The following is a 19,310-nucleotide window of genomic DNA, read 5'->3' on the forward strand; positions in this document are numbered from 1 at the left end:
AAAATTGTCCGATGTGTCCGCCATAATGTCGCAGTCACGAAAAAAATTGCTGATCGCCGTAAAACTATCCCCTATTTTGTAAACGCTATACATTTTGCGCAAACCAATCGTTAAACGCTTATTGCGATTTTTTTACCAAAAATATGTAGAAGAATACGTATCGGCCTAAACCAGTGTTTCTCAATTCCAGTCCTCAGGCCCCCCCAACAGGTCAGGTTTTCAGGATTTCCCTCAGATGAAAAGGCTGTGGTGATTACTAAGGCAGTGAAACTGATCAAATCACCTGTGCAAAATAATGGAAATCCTGAAAACCTGACCTGTTGGGGGGGCCTGAGGACTGGAATTGAGAAACACTGGCCTAAACTGAGAAAAAAAATTATATCTTTTTTGGGGTTATTTATTATAGCAAAAAGTAAAAAATATTGATTGTTTTTCAAAATTGTCGCTCTATTTTTGTTTATAGCGCAAAAAAATAAAAACTGCAGAAGTGATCAAATACCACGAAAAGAAAGCTCTATTTGTGGGAAAAAAGGACACCAATTTTGTTTGGGAGCCACATCGCACGACCGCGCAATTGTCAGTTAAAGCGACGCAGTGCCGAATAGCAAAAACTGGCCAGGTCCTTTACCTGCATAATGGTCCGGGTCTTAAGTGGTTAAAGATACAGATTCTCTGAATAAAATATCTTCATCATTTTAACAGTGGGATATCATATCATTTTTACATTGTAGCTATTATACACATAGTTCTGTAAACTTTTTTTTACTTTACCTGTTCTGTGCTACCATCCTCATAAATGACAGACTTTGTGGTGTTTGTCAGGTGTGATTGAATGCTGATGCAAAAGATCATTTATTATTCAGAATACATCAATACTTTATGAATGTGACAGCGCTGATGACATCTGTTTACAGACTTGTGATATAACATCGAGCAAATAATCCCCTACGAAAGTCAAAGATCTCCTATCTTTTGGAAGGCAGAAAATCCTTGAAAAATGCTAATTAAAATGATACAAGTAAAAGCATAAATGGAAGCAAATTTAAAATTGAACATTTAGTCATGAAATCTATAAAGGCAAATGTATTTGTTTTATTATTGTTTTGTTGTTTTTATTCTATTGAGTTTTATTTTGTAACCTGTAATTCCTACCACCTAATTTACTTTATTTCTTTAAACAATGTTCTGTGTCTGCAGATACTGATCAGCCATTTCTTGTGTTATATAGTTTGAAAGCAAATATATTGTAGAGTTGTAAATACTGTATGTGGAGGTCCATGGAAAGTTGTATGAGTCACATAGCATTCCGATTCTGCCCTCAAACAGTTACCTTTTATATGATTTGAGATCTATCCAAGTGTAGGGCAGGAAAATCAGTAGTTGCCCATGCGGATGCCAGTTATCAGTACAAATGAGCTAATTTATTTTAGTGGCTAAGTACACATCTTTAAGAAAACAAATAAATGGGCATATTTTTGCAGGCAAACAAGTGCATTTATTATTATTTTTTTCTGGAGTCTATATAGCATTACGCTCGTGATCAGCAGACCACGGGTGCAATGTCAGGCTACTGTAGATTTTCAGTATAGCTGTTTACCCGTACCTACCGTATGGGCAGACAGTTGCTGGAGAGCAGTTTATTAAGAACTACAAGCTGTCTGCCTCAATGGCAGACGGTAGTTGGAGTTCATTCATTCACAGAACTCTGTGTGGGCCGTGCTATTTTTAGGTTTAGATAGCGGGTGAAAGAAGAAGGGGCCAGATTCACAAAAGAGATACGACGGCGTATCTACTGATACGCCGTCGTATCTCTGTTTCTAACTATGCGGCTGATTCATAGAATCAGTTACGCATAGCTAGTCCTAAGATCCGACAGGTGTAAGGGACTTACACTGTCGGATGTTAGGATGCAGTACCGCGGCCGCCGCTGGGGGCATTTCTCGTCGTAATCCAGCGTCAGGTATGCAAATTAGCACTTACGGAGATCCACAAAGCTTTTTCCCTTCGTTAAGTCGCCGTAAGTGTTAGTTTGCCGTCGCAAAGATAGGGTACCTTTACAAAAGTGTAAAGGTACTCTACCATGCAAAAGTATACCCGTCGTTCCTGCGTCGGTTTTGAATTTTTTACAAATCTTTTTTTTTTCCCGCCGCAACTCTTTTTTACCCGTCGCGATTCACAAAACTCGGCGCAACGTAACTTCGCGCAAAGCACGTCGGGAAAGCATGCGCAGTACGTCCAGCACGGGAGCGCGCCTAATTTAAATGGGACTCGCCCCATTTGAATTGGCCCGCCTTGCGCCGGACTGATTTAGGATACACCGCCGCAAATTTCCAGGTAAGTGCTTTGTGGATCGGGCACTAACTTGTGTAATTTGCGGCGGTGTAACTTAAATCAGAAAAGTTACGTTGCGCCCGCTGGCTGTGAATCTGGCCCAAGGTTCTCATCCGAACGGCAAACCCCATTGAAGTCTATGGGAGCCGAACAAAAAAAATCAAAAGTGCCCATTTTGAAGGCTTATATGCAAGTAATTGGCCATAAAAGGGGTATGGGGAAATGGGTACTGCCCTGGGGGACATCAATCAATGAAAACAAAATAAAAAATCTTTGAAAACAATTGTTTTTTCATGAGCAACAATTTTAATGATGCTTAAAGTGCAAAGACAACAAATTCCTTTACTATAGTGTCCGGGGTGTCCCATTAGTCGGCCTGTAAAAAAATATGATTGAAATCACATTGAAAATGACTCGTCTTTGCAATTGCTGGGACTCGGCTATTAAAAAAAAAACTGCGTGGGGTCCCCTCCCCCAAAATCATAGTTCCCAACTGTCCCTGATTTTGAGGGACTGTCCCTGATTTGGAGCAATGCCCCTCTGTCCCTCTCCCCCCTCATTTGTCCCTCATTTTGGTCTGATCCATATGGTTGTATATAAAATTTACTTTTTATCTTTCAAAAAGTGTTTCGCAGTGCTAAACCTTTCATCCAATTTAAAAAAAAAATTCAATATAGTAGTGGTAAAAAAAAGTCCTTGTGGATTTAATTAACCTTTTTTGGGGGTTAATTCTGCTTTAAGGGGGCGTGACAGGGGGGCGTGTCCTATGCCTACATACATTTGCTAGTAGGTGTCCCTCATTCCCATCTTAAAATGTTGGGAGGTATGCAAAATCCATACCACACACTTATTCAGGCATGCAGCCTGGCAGGTCATAAAAGAGAGGGAGATGAGCACCATCCCCTGAACCTTACCAGACCACATGTGTCACTATGAGGGGGGTGAGTGCTTTGGGGCAGGAGAGGCTTCCCCCCCCCCCACAGAGCACTTTGTCCCCATTTTGATGAAGACAGGGGCCTCATCCTCACAAACATGGCCGGTGGTTGTGGGGGTCTGTGGGCAGGGTGGCTTATCAGAATCTGGAAGCCCCCCTTTTAACCCGCAGCAAACACCCGCATAGATATGAACCGAGCATAAAACTGGTGTGTGCTGAATCTGGTGCAGCTGTTCATAGCAACCAATCAGCTTCTAAACCTTTCATCCAATTTCTAAATTGCTGCATTTGTAAATTAAAACATCCAATATAAAGGAATATTAAATTAAACCATATAAAGGAATATTAAGTTACGATTAAAGTGGTTGTAAAGGCATAAAGGAATATTAAATTAACCATTAAAGTGGTTGTAAAGGCAGAAGAATTTTTTTTTTTCTTAATGCATTCTATGCATTAAGATAAAAAGCCTTCTGTGTGCAAAAGCTGCCCCAGCACCCCCTAATACTTACCTGAGCTCCATCTCTATCCAGCGATGTCCATGAGTGCCTTGGCCGTCTGTGACTCTCCCTCCTGATTGGCTGAGATGCAGCAGCAGCACTATTGTATCCCGCTGCTGTCAATCAAAGTCATTTAGCCAATCAGGAGAGGGGGTGAGGCTGAACCAGGGCTCCATGTCTGAATGAACGCATGGAGCTGCAGCTCAGGTCGGGTGCCTCCATAGCAAGCTGCTTGCTGTGGGGGGACTCAAAAGGAGGGAGGCTCCAGGGAGCCGAAGTGGGACCTGAGAAAAGGAGGATCTGGGCTGCTATATCCAAAACCATTACACAAGGCAGGTAAGTATAACATGTTTTTATAGAAAAAAAAAATGAGCCTTAACAATTATTTTAAGCTTTAACAATAAAATATAGAAGCTGATATGTTACTATGCACAGCTGCAGCAGATTCTGGGCCAGAGCCACGTAGCGGATCGTAATTTTTGGCAGGCGTAGCGTATCGTATTAACGCTACGCCGCTGCAACTTTGAGAGGCAAGTGCTGTATTCACAAAGCACTTGCCTCTAAAGTTACGGCGGCGTAGCGTAAATCTGCCGGCGTATGGGCACGGAATTCAAATGTTAAAGATGTGGGCGTGTTTTATGTTAATTTTACTTGACCCGACGTAAATTAAGTTTTTTCTGAACGGCGCATGCGCCGTCCGTGGGGGTATCCCAGTGCGCATGCTCGAAATTAACCCGCAACAAGCCAATGCTTACGACGTGAATGTCATTCTACGCAAAGCCCTATTCGCAAACGATTTACGCAAACGACGTAAAATTTTCAAAATTCGACACGGGAACGACGTCCATACTTAACATTGAGTACGCCTCATATAGCAGGGGTAACTTTACGCCGAAAAAAGCCTTACGGAAACGACGTAAAAAAATGCGCCAGGCGGACATACGTTTGTGGATTCGCGTATCTAGCTAATTTGAATACTCGACGCGGAATTCGACAGAAGCGCCACCTAGCGGCCAGCATAAATATGCACCTTAGATTCGACGGCGTACGCCAGTCAGATCTAGCCCAGCTTCAGGCGTATCTTGTTTTGTGGATGCAAAACAAAGATACGCCGGAGCAAAATAGAAGTTACGCGGCGTATCAATAGATACGCCGTTGTAACTTCTTCATGGATCTGCCCCTCTGTGTCCACCAGTTTTAGTAAATCTCCCCCAATGGGATACAATGGGAGATTTGTGCTTTTGTGTAATGCCCTGTACACACGATCGGACCTTTGTCCGACCAAATTCACATCAGAATTCCAACTGAATTTCATTGAGGGAAAAGAGAACACGTTCTCTATGTAAACTCCTATGGAATTACTCTGACGGGGCATACACACAGTCGTAATTTTCGATGGAAAAAGTCAGTCGGACCTTTCCCATTGGAAATTCCAATCGTGTGTATGGGGCATTAGACGAGCTATTGGTATAGTGGAGGGGCTGCACTGAGAAACACATTTTTAATCTGGATCAAGTATTAAAAAAATTTTTTTGCTACTTTCCCATTGTCAGGCCAATAGGTAAAACAGTTGAATGGTTAAACTTAATCATTTCAGTACGCAGCTTTTCACAGTTATATTAGACTTTTTAATGAAACCATTGTTCATGTTTATTCTGCAGCAATGATTTTTTTCCTATTCTGTAGTATCAGAAGCAGCCAGAGACAGTAATTGCTAAAAAAAATAAAAAAAAAACGTCTTTCAAAGGATTGCATTTGTTTTCAAGACTGAATCCATGTTTAATAATTGCATATTGATTGGTATATGCAGGCAGCCTCTGTGTTTTCTTACCTTTCTTAAAGGTTTTATTTTAGTTTCCATTACAAAGTCATACTTGCAGAGTTCACAACAACGGGTATCTGAGCTCTTAATCCACTGATGTAGACAGGCTTGATGAACAAACCTCAATGTTCCAGTACAGCGACATGGGGTAATTAGTGGGTTTTCTTCATCTCCCTCACAATGGCAGATTCTAAAAAAGAAGTAAAGGATAGTTCAGATTTTGCACAAAGAAGAATGCAAACATGACAGCTATTATTTATTTGGTTTTAGGAACATGTGGCACAATATCTTGCAAATGTGTTTATGACCCTCATCAGTATCAGTTCAAATTAGTCCTTCTGCAAACTGAATGGCATTGCACACAATTTCAATGCATTGCTAAATATAGGCCCCGGGCTTATAATTACATATTTTAGTGACCCTAATCATTACAAGGATTAAATGTGCAACTCTAAATCGTTCTTTTCAACAAACATGGCTTCTATTATAGTAGAAAAATAAGATGTTGTCCACTGAGCTGCCTGAGTTTACAATGCAGCTATTATGCTATTCTGTGCCTGATCTAGTTCATAAGCCTGTCAGCTCTTTCCTAATTGAAAACTGAAATAATAAGGGCCTTTTATGTACTTACTGAAAATTGCCCCTTTTCCTGGCTTCCACACATTATGTTATTGACTGTCAGTAAAACTTTTCTGTGTATAAATAAGAGGTTCCAGGCAGCTGCCCCGCTAGGCAGTGAAATCAACTAGGGCCCAGATTCACATACCTCGGCGCCTCTTTATGCGCGCGTAGCGTATCGAATATACGCTACGCCGTCGCTTCGCAGAGTGGCGAGCACAGTATTCACAAAGGAAATGCTCCCAATTTTGCGCCGGCGTAACGTAAGTTCGTAGGCGTAAGCCGGCCTAATTCAAAGTAGGTGGAAGTGGGCGTGATCCATTTAAATGAACCGTGACCCCATGCAAATGATGGGCCGAATGAACGGTGCATGCGCCGTCCCGTGGACACTTCCCAATAAGCATGCTCAGAATCACGTCGGAATGATTGCCTAAGATACGTCGATTCACTGCCTACGACGTGAACGTAACCTACGCCCAGCCCTATTCACGTACTACGTAAACGACGTAAAATATGACGGCTGTGTTCCCTGGTGCATACCTTAACATGACTTACACCTGCTTTATGAGGCTTAAATTTACGCCGGACTTACGACTTACGTAAACCGCGTATATTACTGCGACGGGCGCAAGTACGTTCGTGAATCGGCGTATCTCAGTCATTTGCATATTCGAAGCGTAAATCAATGGGAGTGCCCCTTGCGGCCAGCGTAAATATGCACCCACGATACAACTGCGTAGGAAACTTACGTTGGTCGTAGGAAGCCTATTTTCAGGCGTATCTAGTTCTGTGGGCACGGCGCACAGATACGACGGCGCACATTGACACTTACGCGGCATATCTCGAGATACGCCGGCGTAAGTGCTACGTGAATCTGGGCCTAGGTGTTTTTTTATTGCTATCCCTGCACTTTCTGTTCTGTGCATTTCTTTTGGTAGAATAGCATACCTCCCAACCTTTTGAGATGGGAGCGAGGGAAAGTAATTAAACATAGGAGATACCCCCTGCCATGCCCCCCTGAGGCTGGGTTCACATCATAGCGAATTGGTTGCGCATCCAATTCGCAATCACAGGAGATTTCAGCAGAACTTCCCCTCATTTCAGATTCCCCCCCCCTCAGATCTACAGTGACTTGTATTGCACAATGAATTTGCCTTTAACAAATAAACCACACCTCTTCTGAACCAGAGCCACATTTCAGCTATAGGCTTATTGATTCTGCTTTTTGACATTACTTAGGATACCAAAGTAATACAGTTGTAATTTGTTATTATTGTCTAGCAAAAAGTGTTTCATTTGCTATACTGTTTAAAGCCACAAAAAGGTAAAAAAAAAAAGAAAAGGCAATTTGTATCTAGTTTGACCAGTTTCAATTTTAAAATGAGTAGTGTTACTTTAGATAAAATGTGCAAACTGTTTTCTGTAATTAGTTTTATTATGTTTATAATAACATTAAATGAATTAAAATAAAATGAAAAAATTATTTACTCGTAAATAAAAAAATAAAATGAATAAAAAAAATGGAAGGAGAGAGAAAGAAAGGAAAGATTGATTAAGGGTTGTTTAAAATGGATTTAAACCCGATTCATGAAATTTGAGCTGGGCACATATATCTGCAGTTTTTTGTTATCTATTTTCAATGAGCTAAGTCTTATAGCTCTCTTCTGAACGGTTCCTCTGTTATCAGCCTGAGAACTCCTGACATATTTTTTTACTTTTTAGACAAAAACAGCCTGAATCTTTTGTCAAATGAGGTTGCTAAAATAGAGTAGCAGAGATCAGCTCCTATTACAAAACAGCTCTGAGAGTCTCTACCTATGTGGAGAGGAGGTGTGTGCCTTTCCTCCAATCAACAATGTTAGCTTTCTTGGCTGAAAGCCCAGACATCACACTCTGTGTTAAGCAGGAAGAGAAAATCTCCTAACAAGATCTCAACTTTCTAAACAGTATATACATGTGAAGACAGCAGATATACATATACAACCTATGTAGGGAGATTTGGTTATTCTACTAGGGATTTCTGTTTCAGGGACAACTGTATAAGAAGCCAATTCATCTCACTGTGAGGAGATTTACACTTACAGCTGTGAACAGATAAATTCAAAGCGTTGACACTATAGTGCTAAGGTAATTTTGAGGTTGAGTATTGGATCGAGAGAATCAGCATAAATATTTTCAGAAACAGGAATGCTTCACCAAATTAGCCCTCTACTAATATGGGAATATTACTACTGAATGAAAGAACACTAACAAGATGATTCAAGCGCCTAGTACATTACATCATGAAAAGTTTATTAAAACTCACAAAAAGCCCACAGGCTAAAAGAGTTGTATAAAACCATCCCAACTGACAAGAAGGTTGAGATGTTGAAATATGTCGCTGAGACCTAGGCACAACTAAGATTTGCATGTTGATGCATTTCAAGGGCAAGCCCTTTTTATCAGAACATCTGTTTCAGTGACAACTGTTTAAGAAGAGAATTCCCCTCACTGTGAGGAGATTTATGCTTATGTACAGCTGTGTCGCCAGGACAGGAGGTGAAGGAAAAATATTCCCAACAGGACAAGGACAGCAAAAAAAAAAAGAAGCAAAATACATAGAGAGGTTCTAATAGTTTCTTGGCCTATCCAAAGCTGATAGAAAAACATTTTGTCTAGAAATACTCTTTAACATTCACTGAGGGTTTAAAAGAGGTTTACATAGGATTTTTTTTTTGTTTTTAGTAAAGCACATAAGCGCAATAATCAGAATACAGTGCAACAATAATATTGTTACAATGCAATAATTAATGAAACCTACAAACCCTGTTTGCAGATTTGAAATATATAGGAGCTGCTGTCAGAGCTCCTGAGTTAGAGGGTAGGACCCCTGAGTTAGAGGGTAGGACCCCTGAGTTAGAGGGTAGGACCCCCTGAGTTACAAGGTAGGACCCCCTGAGTTAGAGGGTAGGGCCCCTGAGTTACAAGGTAGGTAGGGTTGCCACCTGTCCGGGATTCACCCGGACAGTCCGGGTTTTGAATCATGTGTCCGGGTTTCAGGTGGACTTAAACCCTGGCACATTATTCAGACCAGGCTGTGACTCTCCAAGTAAACAAGACAGTCATATACAAATCTGTTGCCTTCAGGGATCTGCGGGTAGCTGTCTGGGGACAGGTTCGGCATCACTGGTGGGCAATGATGTCAGAAAGAGCAATTTGGCCACACCTATAGTTTGCTGCGACGCGCTATGCGCACCGTATTACTACTCTCCTTGGGGCACCTGAAGGTGTCCCAGGTTGCTAAAGTGTTCAGGGTTGGCTTGAAGAAAGGGTGGCAACCCTAAAGGTAGGACCCCCTGAGTTAGAGGGTAGGGCCCCTGAGTTAGAGGGTAGGACCCCTGAGTTACAAGGTAGGACCCCCTGAGTTAGAGGGTAGGACCCCTGAGTTACAAGGTAGCACCCCCTGAGTTAGAGGGTAGGACCCCTGAGTTAGATGGTAGGGCCCCTGAGTTAGAGGGTAGGACCCCCTGAGTTAGAGGGTAGGACCCCTGAGTTAGAGGGTAGGACCCCTGAGTTAGAGGGTAGGAGCTCTGAGTTACAAGGTAGGACCCCCTGAGTTAGAGGGTAGGACCCCCTGAGTTACAAGGTAGGACCCCTGAGTTACAAGGTAGGACCCCCTGAGTTAGAGGGTAGGACCCCCTGAGTTAGAGGGTAGGACCCTGATCTCACACTGGGATGATCCAGCAGCATACAGAGTAGCCAAGCCACTACAGTAGAAATCTGATGTGGCACCTTTGTCTGTTATTTAAATGCGGCCTTGGTTTATACCACATTTTCTCACTTTATGTTTAATTGAAACAAACTTCTGGGAAATTAATCATCATTGTTTACATTAATGCAAGAATTATAATTTACTATAACAAAATAATTCATTAGAAAACTGACCTGCAGACTTCTAAATCATCACCCCACTCATCATCATGATTATTATGGGAAGCAGTGCTCTCAAATGGGCCTGTAGGTACTGATGCTAGGGTTTCTGCACCAGTCCCCTCCTCCCTTACATTCTTCTTGATCATTTTATCTTCTCTACATTGACACTGGCACTTCTGAGAATTTGTGCCGCAAGGGTGCACTTTTCTTTTTATTCTCCTGTTAGGATATCGCTTTGTTTCAATGGGTGATGGAGATGACGAAGAAATGCTGGATTCTTTGCACTTTGATATTTTTCTCCTTCTGTGGCTGGGAATAGAGTTGCACACATTGCTATTTTGCTGTTGTTGACCTTTCTGAGAATTTGAGACTTTGGATTGTAGGGAAACCATTTCAATTCCATTAGACTCAGAGGAACCTTTATAGTTGTGATGAGGTCTCTCTGGTTTCCTTCCTCTCTTATATGTTTTTACTTTTTCATGTCTTTTAAGTCTTCTGGCCCAGTGCCTTTCATCTGATGAGGATTCTGTATCAGAAACATCTAATCTTTGAGCTTCATCGCGAGGATTTATCGTTCTCTGCTTTCCTGTTTGGGGACAGGAAGCACAGCTCACCCGTTTACGTCTTACTCTTCTTTTGACTTGTTTTTTGCCATTCTCCCTACCAGAAGGTGCAAATGGCACGACAGGGGTAGTATGGATTAAGTCATCTTCCGAAACATCAAGCAAGGTAGTTCTAAAATGCAAAGCCACGGGCAAAACAAAATGGGAAAGAAAAGTGATGAAGGAAAAAAAAGATGAATAGATGAAAAACAGTAAAACAGCAATAGCAACAAAAGAAGGTGCATGGAAATGTGATGAGAAATCAAATGTATAAAAACAACTTAAAAAAAAACTCGAAAAATAGGATATCTTATATTTTTCAATTATCAGATTTTTTGTGCCTCTAAATGAATAAAGTCACAGATATACTCTACGTACCGACATATATCCTGAGTTGATGGGCACACAGATGTTTGTGAGTAGCTCCTAGGCGCTGTGGCTGTAGTTTGACTGCTGGCCTATAAGGAAAGAAAAAAAATATATTACCAATTCAAATTAATACTTCCTACCCAGTAGTGTATTTAGGTTTTGTGCTGCCCTAGGCCTGACTAAATTCGTTCACCCCCTAATTTAAATATGACCCACCCCTTCCTGCCATGGCTGCACCCCTTGCTGTTTAAGACCCACCCCACATTTTTTGAGTGGGGACACTAGTTCTGAGGGTCTGGGGGGGGGGCAATGCATTGCCTTAATTTGCATAGATTTCCTCTCACTTCCTGTTTGGCTATGGGGCAGTAAGTGAAGGGAAATCTCTGCAATGAGACAGGGATGGTAAAAAATAAACTTACAGGGGCTATAACCCTCCCCTACTCTATCCAAAATGAAAGAAAAAAAATGTTGCCTATAGTTCTACTTTAAGCACACATTTCTGCTAATTTTATGGAGAGGACTAAGAAGATATAACCATGCCAATGGTGCAGCAGAAACATTTAGCACAGTGAGGATGGTTTGTGGTTCAGGCTGATAGGACAGTCAAAATTAGAAGCGGCGCCCCCCCCCCCCCCACAGTTGCCAGCCACCCGCATACCGGTAGCAGTGCAGTCTAACAGTGTAGCACAAGCCGACGGGGACTCTTTTCATGCTGCCCCCTGCAAAGTGCTGCCCTAGGCCTGGGCCTTGTAGGCCTAGGCCAGGATACAGCATTGTTCCTACCCCCCTGGGCAAATTGTCTTGTCCTTCACCACATTATACCACAGTTGACTGGCTAATTATAGTATTACACTAACAAAATCAGATATCATGATATGTGATGAGCAAAACTTGAATCCCTTTAAAGTCTTTGAGGGGTGGGGCAGCACCACGTCTTTTTACTATGATACAAAAATAAAACTGCGCCAATAGAACAAACCAGCAACAGAGTGCCAGTAATTAATAGAGAAGAACAAAGTCTCTGAGCCCCAAGAATAATAACATAATAGGGGTATAGATATTAAGAAAAGTCCCAAGTTGTATGTAGGGGATCGAGGCAGACCCCGCAAACAGGATAAACAGCACCACCGTGAAAATTACTTCTTTTGAGGAAACCACCACCTAATGGAAAGCCGCTTACCACAGCCAAGAGGTTCAAAAGCCTATAAGAAACTCCTTCCACGAACTGAGGCACCGGACCAGCAGGGATTCCAAAGGACAGATATCCAAGGCAAGATCACTTCCTCATAAATAGATAGGTCCTTAGAAGGTTAAACAGAATCCTTAGGATATGCGGTGGTTCAGAGGCTATCCTAAGGATTCTGTTTAACCTTCTATTTATGAGGAAGTGATCTTGCCTTTCTTGGTTTCCTCAAAAGAAGTCATTTTCACGGTGGTGCTGTTTATCCTGTTTGCGGGGTCTGCCTCGATCCCCTACATACAACTTGGGACTTTTCTTAATATCTTTACCCCTAGTATGTTATAATTCTTGGGGCTCAGAGACTTTGTTCTTCTCTATTAATTACTGGCACTCTGTTGCTGGTTTGTTCTATTGGCACAGTTTTATTTTTGTATCATGTTATTTGTGTTTATCGCATCTAATTGCTGCCTTTGATCTTTATTGATGTTTTTTTTAATTTGTTTAGCGCAGTCTTTTTTCTTTATAATCGTATTACTAATTTATGGTAATTTTCAAGGCTAATAGGCAGGTTTTTGTCAAAATGGAGTTTAGAGAGCTTTGCACCATCATGGGGGACATTTACCAAAACAAACAAAATATATAAATACTGTACAATAGGGATACGGTCCCTTTAATGCGACTTCACCTGGAAAAAACACAATATGCTTGGGAAATGCCTTTAAGCAGTGTATGTTGTTACTGAACAGTAGGAACACCAGGACACGCAAACAGAAAAATACATTTTCTTCATACATGTGAAAACTGTTAAAGTCTATGGGATGCATTGGATGAATGTGAAAAATCAAAAGTGTTAATTTTAAAGGCTTATATGCAAGTTTTTGTGATGAAAAGTCTTTGGGGACCGGGGCCCTGCCAATGCAAAAAAAAAAGTTTAAAAAACAACACTTTTTTTCAGGAGCAGTGATTGTAATAATACTTAAAGTGAAACAATAAGAAATAAATATTCCTTCAAATATCGTGCTTGGGGGGTCCATTTAGTCTGCCTGTAAAGTGGCGCATATTTCTTATCTGTTTTACTGTGCTGCAGCAAAATTACATTTCTAAAGGAACAAAATGTCATTTAAAATTGCTTGCTGTAATGTATTGCCAGATGCCGGCAATATAGATAAAATATAGATAAAAAAATCCATGAAAAAATTGGCGTGCCCCCCCCCAGTCTATGCAATATCTGGCACCCCACACGTTAAAATGTAAAAACACCCCACTGTGCCCCCTGCATACCTCTGCATCCTTCAATATCTCTTTGTCACTACTGTGTACCCCCTCTCCACAACTACACCTCTGGACCCCTTTACATTACACAGCACCCTGCACCTCTGGACCCCTTTACATTATACAACACCCTGCATCACGGGACCCCTTTATATTACACAGCACCCTGCATCACTGGACCCCTTTACATTACACTGCACCCTGCACCTATGGACCCCTTTACATTACACAGCACCCTACATCTCTGCACCCCTTTACATTACACCGCACTCTGCATCAGTGGATCCCTTTACATTACACAGCCCCCTGCACCCCTTTACATTACACAGCACCCTGCATCACTGGACAAATTTACATTACACAGCACCCTGATTCACTGGACCCCTTTACATTACACAGCACCCTGCACCTCTGGACCCCTTTACATTACACAGCACCCTGGACCTCTGGACCCCTTTACATTACACAGCCCCCTGCACCTCTGGACCCCTTTACATTACACAGCACCCTGCACCTCTGGACCCCCTTAAATTACACAGCCCCCTGGACCCCTTTACATTATACAGCCCCCCACAGTTCTGGACCCCCTGCATGTTACACAGACCCCCACCCTTCAGGGCAGACCCCTCCCCTTCAGTGCAGACCCCAATTTAGCACAGACCCCTCATTCAGTGCAGACCCCCATTCAGTGCAGACCCCACTTCAGTACAGACCCCCCTCCAGCACAGACCCTCCAGCACAGCACAGACACTGACGTGTTTCACACTATTCCTAATGTTTAATCATAGCTATGATTAAACACTAGGAATAGTGTGAAACGCATCAGCTGTGTAGTTTGCTGTTTTGCTGTGGCTTGTAGTGCTGTCCTATTTTAATAAAGGCAATGTTTGAGTGAGGCTGTCCAGAAATATACTTTCTTATTCCTGCCCTTTCAGTCCAGACCGCCATTCAGCACAGACCCTATCCCATTTAGTACCTCAGATCAGCGCGGCACAGGCACAGCAGGTCCCCTCCCCCTGTGTACACATAAACACTGAAGAGGGAGGTGGATTCATTTTGCTCGGCTATGCCTGTTCGACATCTGTCCTGGGACCGCTCAGACAGCCTGGGCCTGTGAGAGAAGGGGATGATTGGCCAAACCCTGCCTTTATGGCTCTCACAGCAGAGCATGCTGTGATTGGCCAAAGCCAATCACAGATGTCATCGGACATCTCACAGTGCATTATAGGGCGTTCTTTGGTGCTCAAATTTGCCACAAACGCCCCATAATGTTCAGGATTAGAAGGAACAGGCGAACAGACTCGTCCCTACTTAACAGTACAACCTTCTTGAAAAGTAATTTGGTATCACTTTTTTTCTTGTCTTCACTTGACTTTACTTGACTTAATTTCCGCTCAAAAAATATATTTTGCACTGCGAGATTTTTTTAGGTCGTTTTGGCTTCAACACCTGATGTTTTACCCAGTAGTAATAGGCCTAAATTGAATGGTGGAAATAGTAGCCACAACAGAACTAAATGCTATAAAATAGTTTACTCTTAAAACAATAAAGCTATGCCCCTCTACTTGGACAGTCAGACAGTTTTTGTTGTATAGCATTGTATTAAAAGTTTAACAAAATGTCAAAACAGAGGGCACAAAATCGCAAAATTAAAATGATAACTTCAGGTTTGTGTTTGGTAGAAATTTCCTAGGTTAGGACAGTATGCAAGTACTTATATTGGCAGCAAATAGAAAGAGACAAAACTGATTGTATCCTTTAATTAAAAACTAGAGCTATTACTTAAGCCAAAAATATTGTTCAGTAGCGGAACAGTAGGTAGGCAGTTTGGTTAGGCCACATTATAAGAGAATTTTATCTTGAAATAGAAACTAGAGTGTATTATTTGAGAAACTGTAGCCACAAATATTGCACTGTGATCCTATAGTGCAGTTCCATATAGCAGCAAGCATTAGCTACAGTTGCAAAAATATGATGACACTACAACAACACCAGGGTTTGAAGGTTTGACCCCACTTTGTTCAGATCTTTGCAGTTCAACCACTCCCATATAATAGAATTGAAATATCCTGGCCTGGGTTGCCCCAGAGTAGCATATTTCCAGCCCAATGCATTTTCTTTTTTACTTTATATTGTTTTTCTTTTATTTTCAACGGGATTCATATTTTTTCTGTAATTTTTGGTATTGATGATGGGCTGCACACAGCAGAGGGCACTTATGGCATTCATCTGCTTTGCCTGCATAATCTTTCAGACACTGCTATGCTGGAAATGTACAACAGCAAAGTTGCTTATAAACTGAATATAAACTGAATATATATATATATATATATATATATATATATATATATATATATATATATATATATATATATATATACCTATCTATGCCAGAAGGTCGTACTGTAGTATTATAGTGTATAGTTCATCTATTCTATGATATGAGATTAAGTAAACTCTGTATCTAAGTGTGCACTCGTTTGTGTTTAGCTTCCTGTTTCTGCCTACATGGTGTAAAGCCATGATAAAGATATCCTCCATGAAAGTAAAGATGTTCTGCTGTATACAAGAAGATTCCAGCGCATGTTTCAATACTCTGCATAATAGGTTATGGGTCCAGGCACAGCCAGCAAACCCAGAGGCACTGGGAAGAATACTCAGTGAGTACAGCAAGTCAGTGAATACAGTATACAAGCTACTGAAACATGGCAAGTGTTTCAGATGTAACATTTGCAATTGCAAAGCTGAACAATGCCAATTACCAGCTGTGGAAGTGTAAACTGCAAGTGTTTCTCACCAAGGATGACTTGTGGCAAGTGCTGAATACAGACAGACCCACATACAGAGAGACAGAGGACTGGGATAGAAAGGACAGACAGGCAAAAGCAATTATAAGTTTACTAGTGGAAGATGACAGCTTATCCACATAAGAGCAGAGAAAATGACCAAAGGTATGTAGACTTCATTACAAAAGCTGCATGAACATTCAAGCCTCAACAGTAAGCTGTTTATACTAAGAAAGCTTTACAAGATGAGGCATGTAGAAGGCCAGAAAATGTGTAACCACGTTAAAGCTATGATGGAGATCACAGAGCAGCTGTTTGCCATTGGAGAGGACAAAGATAACCATAGTGTTGCCCTGCTCATCTGCAGCCCCCCAGAGACATAAACTGCTCTTATAAGTGCTTTAGAAACCAGACCCAAGCAGGAGCTGGCACTGGAATATGTCAAAGGGAAATTTATCAATGAATATGACAGCAGGAAAGAAAATATGCACTGTAATAAAAAATCTCTTAAGATGTACAAAGGTATAAAGCACAAAAAAAGCAGAGCCTGTTTTTGCTGTAAAAGGACCAGTCACTTAAAATAGGACTGTTCTATCTGGAAAGCCGAGTAGCGAAAGCTAGAGCTATTCACAAAAGAAAGAGTCAAAGCAACCACAAAGGAAACTGCAAACACATAATGTACCATACCTTTGAAATAACACAGAGTGGCAAGCCACGTGGCTGGTGCATAGACTCATGTAGGTGCGACAATCTACATGACTAGCAATGAGACTTTCTTCACAAACATGGATTACAGTGCAAAAGCTTAAGTTTTCCCAGTAAACGGGAAAAGCATCAACTCAGAAAGTAAAGACCAGGGCTTCCTGAATTGCATTACACCACAAGGCAAGCAGAGTATGCTTTCAAAGAAAGTGCTGTATGTTCCAGAACTAGAAGGCAGCCTTCTATCAGTGAAAAGTCTTGCAAACAGCGGTCTCACAGTTAAGTTCCAGGGTGATGAATGCACAATTCACAAAACTGGATTATCACCTATACAGACTCATCACCACAGATCAGCAAGCCAATATAGTCTCTAATGACCTACTACATAGCAAATGTATTCACTTATGGCACAGGCGGCTGGGGCACAGAAGTCCAGAAGCTATACAGGACATTATAAAGAGAGGCTTATCAGAAGATTTGACAATAATGCCTTAAAAAGTGCTCATGAAATACAAGTGCTGTATTTAAGAAAAAGCCACATGTTCTCCCCTTCCATAGGCATCTCACAGAAAAACTACCCACCCCCTGCAGATCATACACAGTGACATACAGGGTCCAATGAAAACTCCCACGTCAGGCAGGAACAGATTTCTGCTGACCTTCATTGATGATTATTCCAGGTAAAAAAAAATCACATCTACTTATTTGATAAAAGACACAAATGAAACATCAGAGAAACTTCAAGAGTTTGTTGCCGTGTCTAGCAACAAATTTCAGCAGAAACCAGGAATAATACGCATTGACAATGGGGGAGAATAAAACAAACTATAGCTGCTCCAGGCAATCCAACCAGGCTGAAACCAAGCAAATAATCGGATGGGGTGCACGCCCTGTCACTGCCGAAGAAACATATGTAGAGAAGATGAAAGGAATGGCTGCACTCCCAATACAATGCAATACATTTATTTTCAGGAGATCATAAAAACAGATGTACAGGCATATGGCAAAGGCAGAAAAGGGTGACCCGTTTCACATGACTGGCGCACTTTGTCAATACCACAAAGAATACAATTACTAGCATACTAATATACACATGATGCAAATTAGCAAAAAAACAGGTGAGATCACTTCAGTAATTGGATTCATGCTTTTCATTCTCTATTCTCACTAGAACTCATACAGCAATTCACATTTATGTGGTCCCCAAATATAAATAAAATAGTATCTAAAAAAGAAAAAATACACAAAACATTAATATGATCCATATTACAATAATACTGTAAAAAAATATATAGTTAAAACAGAAGAACTTTAAAAGATACAGTGGCACTTCCCTCTATCAAAAGAAGGAACATATCCTGAGTATGACAACCCCATTTCAATGTGTTTGCTAAGTCATTATAATCAATGAATATAAACATGCAGATAATAAATAGCTCAAGACATTGGATCAGTCATAGAAATAAGCCAAGTTCAGAAGCTACACAAGACATTATAAAGAGAGGCTTATCAGAAGATTTGACAATAACGCCTTGCAAAGTGCTCATGAAATGCAAGTGCTGTATTAAATCAAAAGCCGCACGTGCTCCCCTTCCACAGGCATCTCAAAAAAACTACCCACCCCTTGCAGCTCATACACAGTGATGTATGTGGTCCAATGAAAACTCCCACGTCAGGTGGGAGCAGACCTTCATTGATGAATATTCCAGGTACAAAACTACTTATCTGGTGAAACACAAGAATGAAACATCAGAGAAACTTCAAGAGTTTGTTACCATGTCTAGCAACAAATTTCAACAGAAATCAGGAATAATACGCACAGACAATGGGGGAGAATACATAAGCAAAGAAGTGGCCTTATACCTGAGGAGACAAGGAATAGTACACCAGACAACCACACCATACACACCTAAACAAAACAATGTAACAGGAAAAATCACACTCTTATAGAAATGACCAGATGCATGTTGTCCGATGCCAACCTACCTCACAAGTACTGGGGGAGAAGCAGTCATGATTGCAACCTACTTACAGAACAGACTACCCTGAAGAGCCATTAAAAGTACTCCATTCAACATGTGGCATGGCTCAAAGCCTAGCATAGGGCACATCAGAGTGTTTGGATGTAAAGCATATGCCTATATTCCAAGTGAAAAGTGATCCAAGCTGGAGAACAGAGCCATAGGAGGTCATTCTAGTAGGATACAGCGAGCAAACTAAGGCCCTGTACACACGACCGGTTCATCCGATGAGAATGGTCCAACGGACCGTTTTCATCGGTCCAC

At 41.4% G+C, this 19,310-nt stretch overlaps 1 protein-coding gene across 4 annotated transcripts in view; it reads right to left on the bottom strand.

The window, feature by feature from the left end:
• Positions 1–19,310, bottom strand: part of MARCHF1 (membrane associated ring-CH-type finger 1) — a 478,593-nt gene that overhangs the window by 200,088 nt on the left and 259,195 nt on the right. For 3 of the 4 annotated variants that reach the window (XM_040332740.1, XM_040332749.1, XM_040332732.1), the window contains 3 exons: positions 11,095–11,174; positions 10,127–10,849; positions 5,504–5,774 (listed from right to left, as the gene is read on the bottom strand). In XM_040332740.1, the coding sequence (XP_040188674.1) occupies positions 5,504–5,774; positions 10,127–10,849; positions 11,095–11,174 (1,074 nt within the window). Of the gene's footprint in view, positions 1–5,503; positions 5,775–10,126; positions 10,850–11,094; positions 11,175–19,310 lie in introns of those variants that run through there. The other variant, XM_040332758.1, reaches the window with a different exon arrangement.

The sequence above is a fragment of the Rana temporaria genome, chromosome 1 (genome assembly GCF_905171775.1).
Source record: "Rana temporaria chromosome 1, aRanTem1.1, whole genome shotgun sequence".
NCBI lineage: Eukaryota > Metazoa > Chordata > Amphibia > Anura > Ranidae > Rana > Rana temporaria.